Genomic DNA, 21,240 nt, shown 5'->3' with positions numbered 1-21,240 from the left:
AGCAGGGATAAGCAATTTACTAAAATAGTCAAATTTTAAAACTTTAAGAAATGGACAATGATCTGTTAGCTGTTGTCTGTGTTGTATTAGGATCCTTCACTGGTATGTTTCAGAAGAGGCTGATGCAAGATACAGTCAGTATCAAAAAAAATGCTTGTAAAAAAGCACTCTCGGAAACTATTCAAGCAAGGAAACACCCAAGACAAACAAATACTCCTTCAGTTTAATGTAAACTTCTCTATTTAATGACCCAAATCTAAACAAAATGGAAACATTGTTGCTGTTCACCTAGAGGGGTCCTAGACAGCCACCTGCTTGAATTCCAGCTTCTCATGTCTAGAAAGCCTCGCAGCACTGCCAGGACAGCCAAGCAGCCAGCACATGAGTTGGAAGATGACAGTGTTAAGGCTGGGAAGCAGAAAAGCATGCAGGATTTACAACAGCTGTAAATGATTAACACTCAGGTATAGTCCTCCTTTAGAAAAGGGAGAGAATTTATATAAAGGTCACTCATGGGTAAATTCAGAGTTTTGTTTTTTGCCAAGTATGCTGAGGAGGTGACCCGTGAATACTGAAGGCTCCAATCCTCAACAGTTCATTACACTCTTTTCCCATTTTGCTGGGAAAGCAAAAAAAAACCCAAAACAAACAAACAAAAAAAAAGCACAAACTCCCCCTACTTTCTCCACAGTAAGGAAAAAAATATTCTTAAACCTTTGTCTCCTGTCCTATTTTAGCACAGAAACAGCTTATTGAGAAAAGACTAAAATTAGACAGACACTGATTGTGTTTTAGGCTTCTCAGCCTTGCAACTAATATTCCAGACTATTTCCAGACCATGCAAACCAGTACAGTTTTCCTGTACTGACAATTTTACAGGAATGAAGCAAAGGGGGGGAAAAAAAAAGACACTACAATCCTTCTTATCTACAAAGTACTTTATACAATCTGGCACAATTGCTGTTGGCAGCTGCAGAATTAGCATTTTAAATTAAAGGAAACATTGATATTAGGAAGGGATCTAAGCTGCAAGGTAGCCAATACAGGCATCTGCCAAGCAGAGCACAGAAACTCACGAGGTCGGGGCCTTACTTCTAAACCCCTTCAATCTAACCATCTGCAGAACTCCAGTCCAGAGATTTTGGTGTTCTCAACAATCCTTGGCAAACTCTCTCTAAAAGAAGACTATTTTTTTTGACAGAAAGCAAAGATAATTCATGCAGAAACAGGCCAATTTAAGACAGCAGCAGCTGAAAAGAGATCTCGTTAGCAGCATCGAGACACCAAGACTCCAAGGTGCAATAGCCAAGTCACAGCCCCACAACAAATATATAGTTCTGGCAATTATATTAACCTAACCCCCACCTCCCACCTAGGAAACCAGAATGTAGCTCAATTGCTGACTCAGCTCCAAACTGTTGTCTTCTTCCTACAGCTGGATTTGCCCTTTATTACAGGTAGTACTGTTTCCAGTGAACACATTAAAACCTCTTTGCCAGAAGACTACTGCCTTCAATAATAATGCTGTATCTCTAAGAAACATAACACATATGCAGTACAAGCATTAAGTGTAATGCTTAATGACTCAAATGTAATACTTGATGACTCCATTAAAACGCGTCAATTGTCAAGAAGCTTGTTTTCTTTATGGCATGCTGTTTTGGGTTACATGCAGATATATTTTATATTCACTCCCACTCTACTATAGAAAGGCTACATACTGCGGCAGCTGGCATGTAAGCTTAGATTCCTTGACAACGTTAAGACAGACAGGCTCAAGTTCTTAATCCTAAAACAGGTGTACCAAGACCAAAACTGAAACAGATTGGCTACAGAGTCCTCTCTGCTTCTGAACAGAAGCAGTGAGATTTCAATAAGCAACAGAAGCCTTGTAAACACTAGCAAGAACGCTAGCACGAATCACACCCAAGAGCAGCTGTTTGGAGCAAGAGTCAAACATTTCCATCAAAGAAAATACTGGTTACTAGCACACATCTTGCAATTAGACCAAAAGAATAAAAATAAAACCATACTCAGAATGCTGAAGAATAAAGAAACCACCACCTTTCACCCACCACCATGGAAGGAATTGAGCGATCAACAGGATCTCACCATAGACAAGCACAGATTTCAGATACTAGACAAATCAAGGGCAAAAGAAAGAAAACCAGTATTTATCACAGGTTCTGATTGAAATTTCAATAAAATGCAACACATAAAGCAGAATTACCATCCCCTTTATAATCCCAAACCCATAGTATTAGAAGACTTTAATCAAGAAGATTTACAAAATTAAAGTACAGTTGTTATTGCACTGTTGGAAACAGGTATCATTTACTTTTAAGAGGTACTGAAGCAAAGCAGGTTCATATGCCCAACAATGGGAGAAGGACCTTTTCTCTTGAGGGCTGAAACAGCTTAGGATAAGAGCTTTTGTCTTGCTCCATTCCATTGCTGCTGCTCATGAAGTCTTGCAGAAACCAGAAGTACCCTTCTAGGATAAGCCATACTGCCTCTGAATGCACAAGAAGTTGAAAAAGTTAAGATGACATATGCAGAAGTGCTGGCTTGATATTATGTCAGTTTTGGCTTTGAAATACCTTTGCAATACAGAATTACTTTAAGATAAATGATATGTACATTTATCTTCAAACAAATTGTCCTCATTTTGAGATGGATCCAATCCATAAAACTAATACTCTGGTTACATGAAATCAAAGCTCTTATCTTCAGCTTGTGTCATTTTCCTCAAGCTCCCATTCTACCCAAGATAATGAAAAAAATCAGCTTGCCCATTTTAAAAAGCTCAAAAGATGGTTCACAAGGATACTGGTTTACAAGGTTCTGCATTTTGTTAAGGATCAGGCCAAGTCCTTGGGCCCCATGGTACCAAGCAAAGGGTTACAAGGAGTATTATGGCAAATGAGAAGGACCCAGCTCTCTCCAAGGCTTGAAAATGGTGTTCGCAATTTAATCATATCTTCAGCCCCTGAAGAATTTTTCTTTTGGTTGGCAGTGACTAAGCCTGTTGTCCTCACCTCCCCCATACTACATTCACAGCAACAAATCAGCTGCATCACCGTTAACTTGACTGTCAACTTGTGTTAAAGATACAAGGATGGCAGCTTATTTAAGTGCAGATAAAGAAACAGCCAGCCACTTGAATCATGCATAAGCAAGCTAAATTCATTTTCCAGCAAAGCAGAACGTACCACTTCTTGTCTTGCTGGCTGGCTCCTGGGCTCCTTGGGAGGTTTTCTATTTCCACTAAGACTGGGGCAGAAGGAACTGCTGTTAAGACAGGTAGGTTTGGCTTTGCATTCCAGCTCTTTGGAGACAGGATATAAGTAAGTTAGTTATTATACACACATTAATAAAGTGACGACACGTTACACACAGCAAAACATATCACCACTTCTCCTTATGCACAAAGCTAAAGTGAGGCTGTTGTCTTCCCTTGCTTCCACAGCAACGGATACCTATGCCCAGTCTTTTCCAGTACTGCACACAGTATGAGGATCATAATGAATCCAAAGCTGCTCAAAGATTTCAGTAAAAAGCTACAGCCTGCTGTGTCCAACTCGTTCCTTCTGTAGGTAACAGCAATAAGCTGGCACCTTTGGGTTGCAGGCCTTTGGACTGCCATTTGAAACATAACTACTCCTGAAAAAAACCAACTCCTTTTGCACAGAATGCAAAAAGGCTGAGCAGAGCAGCAATCTATCCATCAGCAGAGATTGAGTATTTTAATGTCAAAACAAACCATAATCCTGTTTCTACCAATATGTGACCCTTTCTGTTGCACTCAGCATCTGAAATGCTCCAGAAAGCGAAACAGGGCCTTTCCAAATTCCAAGTCCTGTTTTTTGATACTCAGAAGCAGCATTACTTTACACTAACATTCCTTTTCAGTGAACCAAGGTGTTCTGTGTACAAGTGCTGAAGGGACAGGTGTCTCCGAGCTCCTTCTCAGACTCAGAGAACACTGATTTTTTTCTAAGAATGCATTTGTCAATTTGCAGGGACATCCCCCTTTCAGAGAAAAAAATACTGTAACCAAGCATCAACATAGGTGTTGATGAATTCCCACACCCCTCCCCCAGACATTATGAACTCTCACACAAAGATACTCTGTGTACCTATAAAAATCTGTACCTATAAATAGCAGTTTCTATAGTACTGCCCCATGGGGTATCTTCCTTACTCCAGCTAAATTAACTTATTATCTTGCTTGCAAATTAGCAGCCATTTCTTGGCATGCAATTTAGTAGTTAACTGTTTTTAACTTTCAAGTGGTCAATCACTGGATTTTAAGAACAAATAACAAAATCCTCAAATCTGCTGAAATACATGAAAATTGCCTTTAAAAAGAATAAGAGGATCCTTACTTGTGATCCATTAGTTTGGTGGGTAACAGCATTGTTTGCAGTGCTGAAAGACAAAAAGATATTTAAATCAGAATCAGATGAACAAACTATTTTTGCAGGCTGGCAGAGCTGCAAAGATTTTCAGAAAGCACAAAGTGTAACAAAGATCCTTCCATAGTACTTAACTGTTCTCAAAAGAAAACTTAAAAAAACTTATTTTTCAGGTCAGCTGCCTCATTGTAGGTAACTAAGGGTATCACTTTGTTTTTTATTTGTTCAAGCTGCAGTTGTTTAGTTTAGAAACTCTGATTCAGCAGTAAGGCAGGGCACTCATGAAGTAAAACAGATACAGTTTTAGTTAAACACTCAGCAATACATGAGATTGTCGAAACCTCACACACATGCTGTAGATACTATGTTTGTTCCATACTAGGGCTCTTCTGATTTGAAGTTTCAAAGTTTAGCAGAAAAATTCGTAAGTTTCTTCTGTCTGTGTAACCTCTACTGGACTGAATTACTCCTTCTGAGTCTCAAAAGCAGCCATTCAAAATTAGGTGCACAGCAACTCAGCATAGTTTTGATAATAATTTTATCTTATTAATCATGCAATACAGTTAATAAATTAAATAAGACCCACATCCCTAGTTCTGATGATTTCTGAATCTGTAAGAGACATTTCCTATTTTCACACATTTAAGAGACTTAAAAACATTAACACCCTGCACAATAATTATACATTATTAATCTCATGCAAAGCAAACTTTTTTCCAGACTTCTAATCTTTTAAAAAATGGTTCCAGTTGATTTACAGTTTGGACAATAGCTACCCAACCTGACAATTCAAATAGATTTCTGTATCTACTTCAGCGATTCTTCAGAATTATTTTACTTAAATACCATAATGTCATAACAAAACAACCTGTTCCTTGCCTGTTTCCCAACGTCACACTTTCTCTATTGAGAGAACGTGGAGGTTATCACAGATTAGAGCACATTTAACAGAATATTAAGGAACGCCTTCTGGGTGGCACATTCCCCTCTGCTGAGTTAACACAAAAGAATGGAACAACATACATCTTTCATGATGCATTTCAATTAGCAAGGGTTGAGTGTAGAGTTTCAGAAATGGCATAAATTGCTCTGGAGACCAACGTAACAGTGCCACACCTAGGTGCAGATCAGAAGATGGCCGTCTTATCAGAAAGAGAAACTGCATATGAAGTTTCTCTTCCCACTCTCAGAATAACCTAACCAGCATGAAACTCTGAGCAGGGCATGACAACACAGCACGATGAGAGCACTAGATGACAGCACTAGTTAAGCACACAGTCACATTTTGCATGCAGAGGATCCTTAAGCACTTTAATGACACCCAGCTTTGAAGAGTACTTTCCCATTCTATAAAAAGAAGAGACAATACAGGTCACAAAGACAGAGACACTGCCATTAAAGTAACTGCAGCCTTGTCCCCACACTTCCTAGACTTCTCCCCCTCTCATGCAAGAATCAACCTTGCTGCTACAAACAGAAAATGTGTGGCTGTATTAAGCCTGTTCTTTTGAAATGTTATTTCAACACTCCTTACCCCGCTCCTGAATATCATGATGCTTAATATCTGCAAGTATCTATTTTCTAAAAATAATTTGCCTGCAATCGATCATTGCAATGTTCTTAAGTTATTAGGGCAAAGGACAGAAAACAGAACTGACTTAGTTCCTTCACTACCAGGTAGTTCTTTTTAGCCTGGTTTCCTCTCTTCCCTTAAGGACAGTTATGAAAACTGTACGATTCAGATTCATATAAGTAATTTACATTGCAACAGCAAGTATAAACCTACACAAGCAGAAAGACTCTAGTCTAGGTATAGAAATTAAGAACCAAAAGTCTTCCCTCTCAGTGCTGATCATGAATAATTTAGTATCCATATATAAAATATTTAAGAATATAAAAATAAATGCAAATATAGTACAGAATATGAATTGCTTATTTTACTGTATTTTCCCTGTCTATGTCCTTCACTTGATTATGTATTTTAGTCACATACCCAGAACAGGCAGATTTCAGAAAGAAGACATCCTCACATGCTTTTACCTGATCTCTTTACATGGCAGCACACGAAACTACAGGTCATATCCAGCAAGAATCATAGCTAGTCATAAACAAACCTCTTTGCCTGCTAGTAAGCAAGTCTGGCCAAATCTTCTGTGTGACAGCAACACATGAGCTTTGCTTCGAACAGTAGGTTTTATGTAAAGCAAACAAACACAAAACCCACAGCAAAACCACACTTAAGACCTACGTATAACTAATCTTGTAACACATGCTCAAATACAGGTGGCAAACAAAGAGAAATTTAAATACTGGATTGTATCTTACCTTGTTTCTTCAAGTTTAGCAGCATGTGCTGCAAAAATATAAAGTGTTAATTAAAATTTAAGTTATAATTAGGTTATCAGTTAAATACTCAGTATATTATTAATAAAAATAATCTAGCACTGCCTAAAAGTAGGCAACTAAATGAAGAAAAGGTTACACGTATCCCATGTATAATGTGTAAAAAACAAAATTCTAAATTGGAAAAATAAAAGAAGAATTCTGAAGAGCAAACCAAAGAGTCAGATTTAAGCAAGTATTTAGAAGTATGCACGGGAGGTCACATTTGACCTATACAAGAGCAGGAATAAGAGACAAGGTATCACATGCTGTCAGGGTGTGACAACAGAGTGCAACTCCTAAGAACAATGAAAAAAAAAATCTCAATTGCAAAAATTTCAAACTTGATTCACAAATTTCAAATATTAACATTAATATACTGTTGTTTCCTGGGCCCAAGATTTCCATTGTCATACGGAGACCTACTGTGCAATATTCATGGGTGTTTCACCTGCTAGGCAAGCTATAATTATATGCTCTGGACACAAAGCCTTCTCCGACAAATACATGTGGACTCCCAAAGCAGCCAAAGAAAACTTGATTTTGAAAATTCAGAAGGGCAAACAGCTACAAGAACTCCTACCCAGAAATTTTAAAGGGTATGAAGACCTGATTCTCACAGTGGATTATACTTCTCAGAATGGAAGGCCTTTTACCTTTCATTTGCAGTGTTCGTCTTGAGTATCTCTTGCTGGGCCTTCTTTCAAAGGATGCCGATCTCCTTGCTTTGTTGGTCTTGGTGGTTTGATACTCTGTTTTCCCACTGATAAAGTAATATAAAAGTAAAAAACAACAAAATAAATCACTTATTTTTAAATGACAGAATACTGACACTGCTCATCAAAACATCACATTTCTATTTTAAATTCATAGATTAATCATCTGATCTCATTTCTATTAAGAATTTCCAAACTTAACACCTTAGAAGGCCTTTCACAAAAAGTTTTACAAGCATCCTAACCTTCACATTTTCCCAAGACCAAAGGCTGAAGCAATGACTCCTTAAACATAAAGCTGCTGAAAAAGCACATTTTCCCTTTGCATATTTCTGTGTTCACAGTGCACGTGGTTTGGGAGAAGGTAAAAATTCTAGGAGAGTAAAGCTTAAGGGTGTTGCCAAAGGTCATAGAGAAACATGGTAATATGACTAAAAACCAGCATCTAGATGCTCTTGTTCCCAGGCAAGTCTTTTTTCCCCAAGTTTGGCCAGACTCTGCCCCCAGGGCAGTAGCAGCCTCACGTACTGCGGACTCCTTGGTACCACTGATCCTTTCTAGAGCAGACTAGATGGTATTGCTACAGTTGCTGGAAATGGAAGCCAAGTATATACGTATTGCCTGGGGTCATGCCCCACCCCCTTCCATATGTTCTCACCAACTCTGGTGGGGCAACTGACAGCATCCTGCAGACCAGTCTGGGACCACAAGGTATTCCGAAGTCTGTTACATGCTCTGGTAGTGCCTAACATTATCTTGGGCTTCTGAAGTACTACCATCACTCCAACAGCATGTTTTGAGTCAGGAACTTGAGTCAAAAGATGTGCAATGTCCCCAGCTCTGCAAATCTATCATCCACCCTCTACGGTTCATTTAAAAAAAGGCAGGTTTTCAAGATTAAGTGATCTATAAACCACAATGTACCGTAAAACAAATAATGCAACTCACTCATCAAGAAATGAAACTTGCAAGCTATGTCCTAGGTGAAAGAATACCAAGTTCTCTCCCGTTTCCACGCATAACCCAAGAAAAGCCAGAAATGACAGAAGGTAAGTGCTAAATGACAGAAGACACTGACCTGTATCGGAAACGGGATCCTAATCGAATGAAGCCTGATCGACTTGAGCTTTTTTGGACAGGACCTCGGAGCCGGAAGAAGGCGTGATGTTCCACTGCACATTTCCACAAGTGTTTGCAGGCTTTGGGATGATCCAGTCTAAAGACAAAAGTGTGCTCCTGCTCCTTTCCCTTAAACACACAAAACATACTGGTGATTTACAGGGGGCTTTAATAACTCAAAGCTACATAAAAAGCCAAATAAAAGTTTTCTATGAGTTCTGAAACGTATGCTTAATTTTAGGCAGAAAAATTAGCCTTTTCAGTAGCTGCTCCATTGTCTGAAGTTGGAAAGGGCTAGACCCATATATGTAACAGGTCAAACCTCTGAATAACTACAAGTTAAAGACATCATTATAATAAGGAGGTACTTCTCCATGAGGCTAACATGGCCTCACTTCCAAATTGGATCTCCTCAAATTGCCAGTGCTCACATTTTTATTATTTCAGCTCCGAGTAATTTCTTCCCATAGGAACAATTCTGGCACCTGCTTAAGGAATTCATTCCATTAAATATGGTACATGGACTTTTTAAAACTTTCTTACACAATGCATAGTGTTTCCAAATAATCTGGTCTACACTAGTTTCACATGGTGTTCCTCTTTTAAAAACAGCTGAGAAAAAAAGTAATTTGAGCCTACTTATTTTATACTTCAGTCCCCTCACACCCCTCCTCCCCCCAAGTCACAATGAAAAATCTTGCAAGGCATTTGCATTAATTCTCAAAACATAAATATAAAGAAAGATATCAGGAGTATGTAAACGAGTACTGTATAATCAAGACCAAGATGTAACTAAACAGATAGTTATCTACCTGTTCATCATCTTCAACAACAACTAGAGTGAGTTTGTTCTTCTTGAAGTCAAGCCTTGTTATCTTTGGCCTGCAAGACGAACAGAAAAAGCAGCTTACATCTAACTCTGTTAGTAACTCAGAGAGGTTGGTTCAACATGCTGGTCCCAAGCCTCTCAACCAAATACTTTTTTTTCTGCTTTTGTGGATATTTTAAGTTCACGCAGTAGGGCTTGATTATACCGTGGATATCAAATATATCAATTCAAAATTTAACACTTAATTAGAAACCTTAAAGAGAAGAAGTCAGCAACTTCTAAAGAGAAAATTCTATCAGAACTTAAAAATTACTTGAGTTGAAATCAAACTCCACCCATATACTCCTGCTTGCCTACTCTTCCACAAGCCCACAAAATTGAACTCGGAAAGAAACAAAGGCAGGCCAAAATAACCCTGCTTCATCAAAAAAATGTAAATCACAGGAGTTGATCTGAAATATATTGCACAGTGATGACTGTTTCAGAACATCCCAGCCACAGTGAACAACATGAACATGACATGACACAAAAATGCAAACACCTTCCCTCCCTCCTGCCCACCAGAAAAATACCCAGAATTAATAGTGGAGGAACAAGACACACCGATAACATTTCTGCTACAAAGTGAGTAATTATCTGAGAAGGTTTTAAAATTGGACTGAGCTAACGCAAACTAACTATTCACACAATGAAAGTTCACCTCATTATCTGCCTATTCTTTGTGTACAGTTTTGAAAGACTGGATGGATGTTACAGAATAAAGCACTTAAAAATCCATAAATGCCTGTGTACCCAGACCCAAATATGCTAGCTAGAAAGTTCTCTACCTTGTGTTTTATGCAATATAAAGTTCTGTGAAATTTCATCAGAATGCTTCTAAGAAACCATGGGATGTTATTCAATTATTTGACAAAGCAGCATATCTTCACAAAATCTAAAGGAAGCTGTCTATCTCCTGACCATATATAGATCTGGTTTGGGGTGGGGGTCGGTGTGTTTGGTTTTTTGGGTTTTGTTTGTTTGTTTTGCATTAGTTCTTACTGATGGGCAGAAAGGGACATTTCTGCCCTTTACTGGGCACAAAGAGACATTTTCTTAATGAAAAGCCTGCCGAGATGACGTTATACGTAAAAACTGCACTAGTAATACTACTTCTGCCTCTTTTTAAACAGTAAAATGTTAACACTTGGCTACAACATCTGAAGAAGCTTCATTTCACTGATTGAGTGCATATCCTATTTCCAAAGCAATCTAGTGCAAAATACAACAAACACACTATTAAAAAAAATTAAAACACCCCAAAGTTATTCCATCTTTTACTTGACTCTAGCATGTTACACATATACAGCCTATTAACATATCAACCAAGAATGTTAAAAAAAAGGAAGAATATTTTAAGACAACATGAAAACACAGGCTACAGAATATTTCTGCAGGTACCTAGTATTCATGGTACCCTTATGTCCCAAACAAGTTGGGGTTCTTTTTGCAAGTACAAAAGAAACAAAAGACTAAAAATCTAAAATATATTTTAACCTGCAATCAGAGAGCTTACCAGAAAAACAAACCAATTTTTGTGTCTCCTTCAAAGACAAGAACTCCTGTAGGTGTTAGTCCCAGGCTGTAATCATTGCCATCTCTTGCCTAATTGCCACAAAATAAAGATTACGTTCATTTTGGCATTTGACTCTTTATCCAAATTACTGCAGTGATTAATGTAGCTTACTTGCCCAGTGTTACAATTAAACAAATATCTGCTTATTTTATGTAATAAAATCCCCATGTTTCAATGATCTCAATGCAATGGATTTTTCTAGTTGCAACCCTTCAATAAGGCTGACTAAACTGGGAAATTAAAGTTTCTTGATTTGTCTGTGTAATAAGGAGCCCCTTGTGCAGTTCTCCGCACTTCCTTCTCCACAGGAGATCTATTTTTACTTGTAGTTCTTCAGCTGGTAGCTCACTGGACCCCAGCCAATTTTAATTTAATTACTATGATTTTCACATAGCTCCCAGTCTAAATACAAACTGTAGTACATATTGCCACACCAACCACACATTAAACACAGAGCAGATATGCTTGAATTTAAGTTATACCTTCTAGAAACGCATACAATAAAATGCAATGCTGATGCAAAGCCACATCACTTGTTACACAGTTTAGATGAGTATAATATTCCATTTTTTCCCCCTCAAAGCAAAACCAGTATTGGAATGTGGGACAAAACTACGTATCATTTCCAAAGGTCACCATGCTGTAAACGTACCTTGACGATGTGCATGTCTACACCATACATTTCCAGCCACTTAGCTTTGTTTAGGTAATTAGTTTCAGCCTGTGCTGGTGTTTGCCCCCTGAAATAAATTTTTTGCTGTTAGGCTGATGCCTGAAAAAGTACAGAAAGGAAAACTGGTATATGAAGAAAGAAGAAAAGAAATTTCTGAAATTTGTGAAAAACTTAAACACTATTGACACTTGTTTGCTTTCACGAACATTAAGGTCACTTTTGTAAGTTTTAAACTGAAACTGCTGCTGCAAAAATTATGGCATTTCAAGATTCTGTACCTCATCATTTTACTCAGACCTTTGAAAATCTTCATTTTCCACATTATATCCTCTTACAAAATAGGATAGAACCACATTAGAATTATGTTTCTGAACAAGACCATAGAAGAAGCATCAGCATCATCTTTTTAATACATTCTCTTCACAGAAAAGCCAGCGCAAACATCTGGGCAGCATGCACTGAAAGATCTAGTACCTGCATTCCTTCCACTTCTCAAAAATGGCTAGCTCCATCTCTTCAGTCTGAGTGGGAACAAACCTGAACTCAGACACCAGCTCAGGGACATGTTCAGCAGGATCATAGTCTCCAAGTTCAGCTACAAAAGAACAGCCTTGTCAAGCAATGTTCCCAGTAAACACAGTGGATCTCAACAGGAACTTCAGCATAGTTTTCTGGTTAATCTAAAATACTAGATTTCTTTTTGTGTTGTTCCTCCTCCAGTCCTCCCAATACTTGAAGTGTCAACTTTTTCAACATGGAAATTATGGACACTGAACAAACAGTTGTGTTGCCTGCACAAAAGCTTTGCATTAATTTTCACAAAGTGCTATTGATATATTCTTTACCAAGCTTCCTAGAAATGCAAGTTACCAACATCCTTGCAACTCACTTTTTCTTTCTTGTGGAAAGTTTTCAACACTTTTACCAATGAAGTCTCTACTGAGACAACAGCTGACTAAGCTTACAATGGAGTTTTGCCTTAAATTATTAAAACAAAATCTCTTTGAGATTTGAAAAAGCAAAACCAGTTCTGACACTGTTCAAAAAAGTATTTGTCCATTCTAAAAATAATTTTCTGGTTTTATGACCATAAATCTCCCTGTTCTGCTAAAATTACTCTGTCAGGGGCTCAATCCTCCAGCTATTAGTTGTCGCTCTCCTTTTCATCCAAGAACATAATAAATGCCCTACTGGGTCAGTCAAATGGTTCATCTGGTCCATGGCTGCATGCTCAACAGCGGTAATAAGAGATGCTATTTAGGGAGCATACTGGAACAGACTCGTCAATGGGTGTGCCACATCAAAAACACAACTTCCTTTTTCCACCAATGCTAACAAGTCTAGCTTTTACAGACTGATGCACATCTAAAATGCTGAAACTCACAGTTAGAAATCTTTATTAAAATGTCCTGCTTTTCAGAGTCACTAAGCATTTGCTCCTCCCACTGATTTCCAGCAGCTTCTTAATGTTCAGCTCATATCCAAAAAATTAGGAATAAGTCTGTAACTTGGACCTTGGGTTTATGACACAGGCCAATAATTGCTCTGTCTGAGGAAAGAAACTACAGATGTTTGTAGAGGAAAAAAACAGTGACATCTTTGGGAAGACCTGGAAAAGTCAAATAAATACACATAGTATTCCATAGGTACAGAAACTACATGACCTAAAAACCTGTTTCTTGGATTTCTGAACACTTCAAGCATAATAATAGCCTTTTCACCCCCTCCTTTTTTTTTTAAATGCTGACTGAAGAAGTCTGTAGTTCTATAATAATTTACTCCCACTAAAACGCCTGCCTCTGTTGAAAGGAATGCTGTCAAAGCCAGCTTAGGTTCCAGCTGATTTAAATAAAAGTACACAGCTGTCAGACAGTAAGATTAAAGCCCTGCTACAGACCTCATTGTGGAGAGAGGAAAGAAAAGACCAGCACAAAAAGCACTGGATATATGGCCTAATTAGATCACTTTGTTTTTCCAAAAACTTATTCACTGAACCCATATCTTAAGGCTCTAACAATGCTAATATTTTAACTATGGAATGTATTCTAACTGTTTTCCTTTCATACAGAAGAGCAGGTTAAAAAGGCAGGTATCTTCACAGTTTAATCCCAACTATTACCTATACGTGATCAAGGTCATTACTAGTTCCTGCCTGAAGAACAAAATGTGTTTTGGAAAATATCCGTAAGAGAAAACTTCAGTGACTTGGTCCTGTTACCTAATGCCTGCAAAGTACAACAGCACATTGGTTTCTAAGATGAATGTTGTGTAGAAAATTTGTGTGGCATAAAATGCACGGCACATCTCCCAGTTCCCTCTTCATCTCAGAGGGCTGTATAACAGCTTTATAGCAGAGATTCTGGGATTTTTTGTAGACTTATAAACTGGGTTGAATAAAACCATATAGCTATATCCTCCAATAAGGACCCAAAAACCTACTCTAGCAGACAGTTTAAAACTTCAAGCCTCTCTTCTTTCGTGAGTTCCCCTGCTTGAAACCACAACAAACTTCACATTCATTAAGATAACACCCTTATCCAAACAAGAGAAGACACTGGCCATGAAGATCAGTGACGCACAACCTATACAAGCAACTGAAGGTCAGACCACAGCTCTCTGAGAAGCTATGGATGTCTCAGCATGAAAAAAAGTGACCAATGTTACAACATCAAAGCAATTCAGGAAGACTGCAGACCTCGTGTGTTGTGTGAAAGTGGACAGGTTTGCACACAAGCACCTGAGAAAACAAGTTTAGGGCAACACTGTTTATGTTCGGAACCTCCTTGCTCTGTCTCCTCAGGAATCGAGTAATTTTCCATGTACACTCTCAGCAAAATTACAATCAAAAAGAGCTGTGTTTCATACTGGATTGCTAACATCTGGGCAGAACCTATTTTCCTGATATAACAAGGACAGACTAAAAGAGGTAGGAAGAGTCTACACAAAGCTGTTCATGCAACTTCACCCTTCCCGGCTCATACCTACTCACCTTGCATATTATAAGCTGCCAACTGAACAGCTGTGTCAAAAGGACATTCCAATCTGCCATAAGAGAAATGTGTTGTTAAAACCTTAGCTGACACGATTTAGCAGAAAACTCATATACGTGACAGTGAGAAATTGCAAATGTTTGGGATAAGAAAATGAAAAAAGATTAGCAGATTTTCACCAAATTTACAAGAGATAAGCACTATATTATTTAAGCAATCCTCTGCTGCTATTCATGCATAGAAAAGTAATATAATAGTGCATTACTCCACAAAACTTATTAATTAAGCAAATAAAAGTTTAATAAATCCTATGCTAAACTGTAATTGTTTAAAGGGCTATTTATTTGGAATACTTACTTTCCACTAAGAATATCCAGTTTCAGTTGCAGAACAAATAAATACCTGCAGAATTAAATAAGAAATGTTTCACTCAGCCAACAGGAGGAAGTTAGAGCCTGACAAATAAAAATGTTTTCTACTCTTTACATGGGTTTTCAAGACTAAAGAAACTGCATTGTGATCTTTCAAGGCTTCTTCAGTTGGGTTTATATGCTTTACACACATTTCAAATGAAGTAAGCCCAAAATGAGAAGTTGTCGCAAGCTGAACTACAGTGTTGCATGGAAAAAGAAATGGGATACCTAAGTAAGTCTTACTTGTTCTCTTCTGAACCTGCTTGAGCAAAGAACAACTTGCGTCTTCCACATTTTCTTCACTATTCATAGATGTAGCGATCTCATAAGATAATGAATATTTTCAAGCCTCAAAAATAAATGTTCCTAATATGGATTGCTTAGCTAAAATCTAACCCAGAAAGCTGACGCCAAGGTGACAAAAAAATAAACAGTACGCTGCAGCTTTTTCAACTTGTTTACACTTCAGTGCCAACTTCCCTTCACTGCCTTGCTTATTCAGTACTCTTCTTGCCTAGAAACTGGGCAAATATTGAATACCAAGCTGCTATTCCTTTGGTGTGCAACACCAATTCTTCCGATCCAATACCCACAGAGTAGCCCTCTTGCTCCATTATGGTACGCAGCTTTGCTTTAACAGGAGAAAAGGTAGTCTCATCAACTAAAACACTGTCATCTGCGATGGTATCCAGTCTGAATTCGACAACAGTTGAACAGAAGCCTTACCCACAGAGCCAAAGACGAAATCTTCTGTTTCAACATGTGCCTATGTCTCCTTGTACTCACATACAGAGACACGAAACAGACGCAGGCATTCTTCCTACAGGTCCCTTGCAAATCCACAAATACTTTGCCAAACAATTTATAATCAAAAGCCTTTTGAACACTGGCCCCTGTATGAGGAATAAATTTGTTTGGTACTGTCCCTAGATACCAAAAGAATGAGCACAAGCCTGCGGGGTACAGTGGGTGCGACCAGCCCATGCTTATCAGCCACATAACACTTGCAAACAACTCCAGCATACTTTCCGTGCTTAGGCTATGTTAGGATGGCTGACTGGTGGCATCTGATGGGAAGCTGGCAGAAAACATGGGCACACCACACTGGCAGAAACTGGAAAGTGGCTCCAGCTGGGCATACTGCTGCTCAAAAAAAAAGGTGGAAACTTCAGAAAGCCCCTGCTACTGAGACCTGTAACCCGTTGCAGAGCTCCACTGCTTCTTTAAGGCATAAAATTATCTTGAGACAGAAGAAAGACTTGCTGCTGTCCTGTTCTGGGGGATTAGCTAAGCAGATAGACAGGGTTTAAAAGCCCTCAGGTTTCAGGTCTGCCCTGCTAAAACCTGTATAGCAAGGTCTGACTGGCAGAACTCAGTCAGGATGGATGAAAACATTTCATAGTGGTAGGTACAGATGTAGGTCTGAATTTTGTCTATGGTTACTACTTTTAAAGATAGTTAAATGTTTATTCAGGAACACAAATGGTGAGGCAAAACATTCTTCCCAGATCAGCAGGAAAACATTACAGAAAGGCAGTTATAACATTATGTTACTACATGTAAGTATGAAGCTGCACAGGGTACATATGGCTGCAAGGGGTAATGCTACTATAATCTTCCTGGTAGCACTCCTAGGGATTTGGCTAAAGCACAACTTGAACATCCACACGGACATAAACCTGTACAACAAACAAATGCACTTCATGCTCTTACAAATGGCTGAGGGTACGAAGCATCTTCAGCTATCAAGTAATTTTGTTTTCTCGCCAAAACAGATCACCAGCAGTGGTGACTGCAAAGAAATGTTGCCTTTTACAATGGATTTATACTGACAGATGGTAGGTTGTGTTTGCTTCCAAAGCACCCCAAGGATGTCTCAGTCCGACATGAAACACAGCATTATGAATGGATCTGTGAAATGCTTTAATCACCAGAAACTGCTGCTCACCTGATACTACAATCCTACACATTTAGTACTGTCAACTCACATTTCAACATGGTAGTAAAATACTGTTTTCCCTTTCCGTAAGCTCCGCAAAGACCACAGAAATAATGAAATGTTAACTGAACTTATTTTTGTCAAAGAGAAGCTCTAACTTGCAATTCAATGCTTTTCTCCCTAAAGAGACAGGATGACTGTGTACAGTTGCAACTAAATGCAGCTTAAGAATAAGAAAATGTCTGTTCTTTCTAGTAAAAACCTCTGCCCATTGTGTATAAGCTACTCAAATCAGTTGCCAGATTTGCCTAATGATAAATGGTGCGTCAAGTAACACAGTAAATATATAGATCTCTCTATATTAAAGCTCATTTATTTCACAAGAGCTACATTAGAAACATTTACAAAAAGCCAAGCAAGCAAGAAGCGCTAAGAAATTTTCCAAAAAGCATCATACAACTGTTTAAATAAATACCACAGAAACACTTTCCTGCCCTTATTTGGGTGTTTCTCTCTCTCACAAACTCCCTCTTACCTTGTCAGCTCTTCACGTAGATTGTTGGGCTCTGATGAGTAAAACTTTACACGAAAATGCAGACAGTACGGTGGGCCAACTGCAAAGCAGAATTCGTTCAAGACAGTGGTAACAGTTACTGGACAAGACATCTTATTTTTTTATTACACACAATCACATCACAACACTTGACTGAAATCGGCTCTGTCCTACCACAGGAACTTAAGGCAGGAATTCCTTTGTGACAGGGAAATGCATGAAAATCATCAGGATGAAAGAATACTTAAATATGCACAACATATAAAACTATGTTACAAGTCAATCCACAGTCATATCACATTAAGTTGATTTGTCCTGCCAAAAGCACACAAATCTTGGTTAATCCCTATATTTAAGGACTGTATCCATCACCAAGAAAGCTCTGCAGTTGACCAAACCCCCAAGAATTCTGTTGGTCTCTGTAATCACTTCCCAGGGCTCTGGGAAAAATGCACTGCTGACGACTCAGACCCCTTTATTCCACAGAAGTTTAGACATATTTCAGGGGGATTTAACAGACCCTCTGTGGAAGAATCATATTTTCTGGAAACTAAAGAGTTAATTCAGCAAAAGGATGGATTAACCGTTCTTTAAAAATGTGCAGCACTCTGCTGATTCCTGCATTTGACAGGAGGAATTTTCTCTCTCTCGGTGCTTCCAAAACCTCTGTTGTATTTATACAGCTCCACAAATCCCTGAAGACTTCCCACAGCGCAGAGCAAGGAAGCTACTAAACATAAAATCAGCCGATGTCACAGCTTACCCAAGCACACACCACTGAAACAACCAGGCCACCCTAAACCTTTGTGCAGCAGGTAAGCACTTGGTGGACCAAACACAGATTTGGGCACTCACAACTTCCCCAAGGTTGGAGGCTCCAAGAAAAGTTTTCCCATAGTCAGAATAATGATCTATAACACTAAAACACCTTCAGCTGCCTTCACTCCATTTAAACTATAATTAATGAGCCTATAACATGTTTAATTAAGGACATTAGACTGAAGTAATATGAGCTACACAGAGGGAAGACGTCATTAAACAATCACCAGTGCCATGCTGGGGTTTTGTCACCAGGTCTTGTCACCCCCCATAGGACACTGACTCCCCCCGCCCCCCCCCCCCCCCCAGTTTCAACTCTGTGCCTCCTGTATGTTCAATATGAGATCCCAAAAGAAAACAGAAAGGACACTTACTTTTAACTTGCTTTTTAATGCTTTTTGTGTTGTCCAGCCAATGCTGAAAAAGAAATTACTTTCATTGAATTATCAACACAGAAATAACACAGAAAGAACAGAAAAGGAAAAAAACCTATTTGTTAGTGAAGACTATCTTGGAATAACAAGTAGTTCTCTAAAACAACCTAATTCAAATCTTTCACAATTCATAGCTCTGAGTGCTCATCAAAGATCCTTTCACTCAAACTTTGTAATGCAAAATGTCAGTTTTGAACAACAGAAACATCCTGCAGTGCCCTATTTAAAGCCAATCCTCAAGAAAGCATTAACTACTTCAAAAACAAAAATGTACTAACAAACTATTTTAATTACTAAAATTTTCATCCTGTCCAAACAAACACTTAATTCACATATTAGTAGGTCAGCCAGTGACAATGTGCCAGAGAGGCATAAATCATAGCTGGAGACTGGCACTTGGTTGCGTGCAGTGTTTACTTGGGGTGGGAGAGACACAATAAATATTGTGGGCTTTCAGGCATTTTCTCTAGATGACTCAAGGGTAGTAACAGCAAAGCTGTCTATGTCTGGGTCAGGTCTACCTAATTCTCTAGAATCTATTCACAGGTGACATTTTAGCAACTGTCACGTGGGAGGACAGAAGTTACTGCCTCACCTGCTAATGCTAATTATAAGCTATACACTAGACGTGAAGCCAAAATAATGGCTTCACTTATACTGTGCACAACAGCATGTGAAAAATAAGCTATAGATGGCACGTTGAAAGAAACACCTACACGTATATGCTATGCTCCCTAAAATAATTGCATATACTCCCACTGCTGAAGAGTTTATACAGGAATTAAAGAGAAAGCTGGAAAGCTAACATACAGCTAGCGGTAGAGACCTACTACCAAACGCTCTGCACAGTGAGCAGCTCCCTCCTCCGAGGGAGATGACTCAGTTAAGCAGTAAACACAGCACCCTATTGAACGTAATTGCACTGACCCAACAGCCAGAACAAACTCACACCACGTCTTGCACGGTTCACAATGCCCAAGTAACACCACCTCATCTGATCAATCCCAAATGTCACCTTGCAACTAATACAGATGAATTATACACTTAGGAACACTCATTTCATTAACTGCATGCCACGAAGTTCACAGTAGGCCTCACAGAGGACAGAAAAGCAACAGGGGTATGAGAAAGAACCGGTATTTTCAGGTTGCAATGCCAAGTGCAAACACATTCCTGTCTTCAGAGCAGCCCTGCCTTCCGCAGAGAGTGTGTAAAGTCAGCCTGTAACACAGGCAGGATATACAGTGATTGATAGATTAGCTGCAGATCAGAACAACTAAACCATCTACCACAGCTCTGCACACAGCTGAAAATGCTCTCATTACCCATGAAAACAAAGTAGCTACAGAAAGCTAGCTAACATATTTTTTAAATAAAGCAGGAAGCTTAAGGAAGAATGAAAAAAATATTTATGTCAACTTTGCTTACACTAGGAGCAAAATGGAGCTGAGCAATTTTTTGTTTGTTTCTCTAAGGAAATGATACAATCTGTCTTCTTATTCCACAAACTCACTTGCTGTAAGAGACAATTTACTTACTCCCTCCCCCACCATAAGAATCCGCGAACTACCTACTGGGAGGCTTGCAGGTGATTTAGATACACAAATGGCAGAGAGCACCATTTCTAGGTTCCAGGACTGGCTGTGCACGCCTGTTTCATCTCCCTCTGTTTTCTCTCATCTCCTCCACATTCCATGGGAAGGCAACTGAGAGGCCCGCGACAGGCACTGATAGCGTTTGACTCTGCTCAGCTCTTACCACTGCTGCCCACAGGAGCTCTGTCTGCACGGTAAGGGTGTGTGTGGAAGAAGGGGAACAAAACTACTTTTAAATGGGTGGGGGGTACAGGGCCAAAACAAAGGAAAACAAACCAAAACACACACATGCACGGACACACACAGATGTCAGGAAACTTAAGATTTATTCCAAATGTTTAAAATGGAATTCAAGTGGACCTGGCAAAGAAGTTTACATTTTGATGAGAGTTTGCTCAGCAGAGTCTACTGCTGAAATCCAGAGATAGTTTGCTAAACAAAAAGCAGTATGAACAACAGACTGATAGTGTACTGGAAGTCCTTAGCAAAACAGTGTGCTGCTGGAAGAAACTAAACAAAAATAAAACACAAAAAACCCTAAACCTAAACTCAGTAACATTTCAAGAAGGTAAAAGGTAATTGTGTTTCTTCAGCAAGGTAGTGGGGTTAAAACTGGTCCCATACTATATGGAGTTTATGGGTGCATACTTAGTGCAATGCTATACAAATAGTTTTCAGCATTAAGCACTACATTAGATAAAACTGCCAGTGTTGTACAATTCCATTAAGAGCAGCAAGTATTTGA

General features: G+C 38.8%; 1 protein-coding gene across 7 annotated transcripts in view; it reads right to left on the bottom strand.

Moving 5' to 3' along the window:
* The window catches only part of EPB41L5 (erythrocyte membrane protein band 4.1 like 5), a 60,938-nt gene that overhangs the window by 23,970 nt on the left and 15,728 nt on the right, over positions 1-21,240 (bottom strand). For all 7 annotated transcript variants that reach the window (XM_056349047.1, XM_056349054.1, XM_056349053.1 and 4 more), the window contains exons 4-16: positions 18,841-18,883; positions 17,630-17,708; positions 15,100-15,144; positions 14,742-14,794; positions 12,227-12,347; positions 11,732-11,819; positions 11,020-11,108; positions 9,448-9,517; positions 8,595-8,764; positions 7,457-7,563; positions 6,744-6,771; positions 4,389-4,431; positions 3,213-3,328 (exon numbers count right to left, since the gene is read on the bottom strand). In XM_056349047.1, the coding sequence (XP_056205022.1) occupies positions 3,213-3,328; positions 4,389-4,431; positions 6,744-6,771; positions 7,457-7,563; positions 8,595-8,764; positions 9,448-9,517; positions 11,020-11,108; positions 11,732-11,819; positions 12,227-12,347; positions 14,742-14,794; positions 15,100-15,144; positions 17,630-17,708; positions 18,841-18,883 (1,052 nt within the window). The remainder of the gene's footprint in view (positions 1-3,212; positions 3,329-4,388; positions 4,432-6,743; positions 6,772-7,456; positions 7,564-8,594; positions 8,765-9,447; positions 9,518-11,019; positions 11,109-11,731; positions 11,820-12,226; positions 12,348-14,741; positions 14,795-15,099; positions 15,145-17,629; positions 17,709-18,840; positions 18,884-21,240) is intronic.

The sequence above is a fragment of the Falco biarmicus genome, chromosome 8 (genome assembly GCF_023638135.1).
Source record: "Falco biarmicus isolate bFalBia1 chromosome 8, bFalBia1.pri, whole genome shotgun sequence".
Taxonomy (NCBI): domain Eukaryota; kingdom Metazoa; phylum Chordata; class Aves; order Falconiformes; family Falconidae; genus Falco; species Falco biarmicus.
Note: the sequence above shows the minus strand (reverse complement) of the source record. Positions and strands in the feature narration are given on the sequence as shown.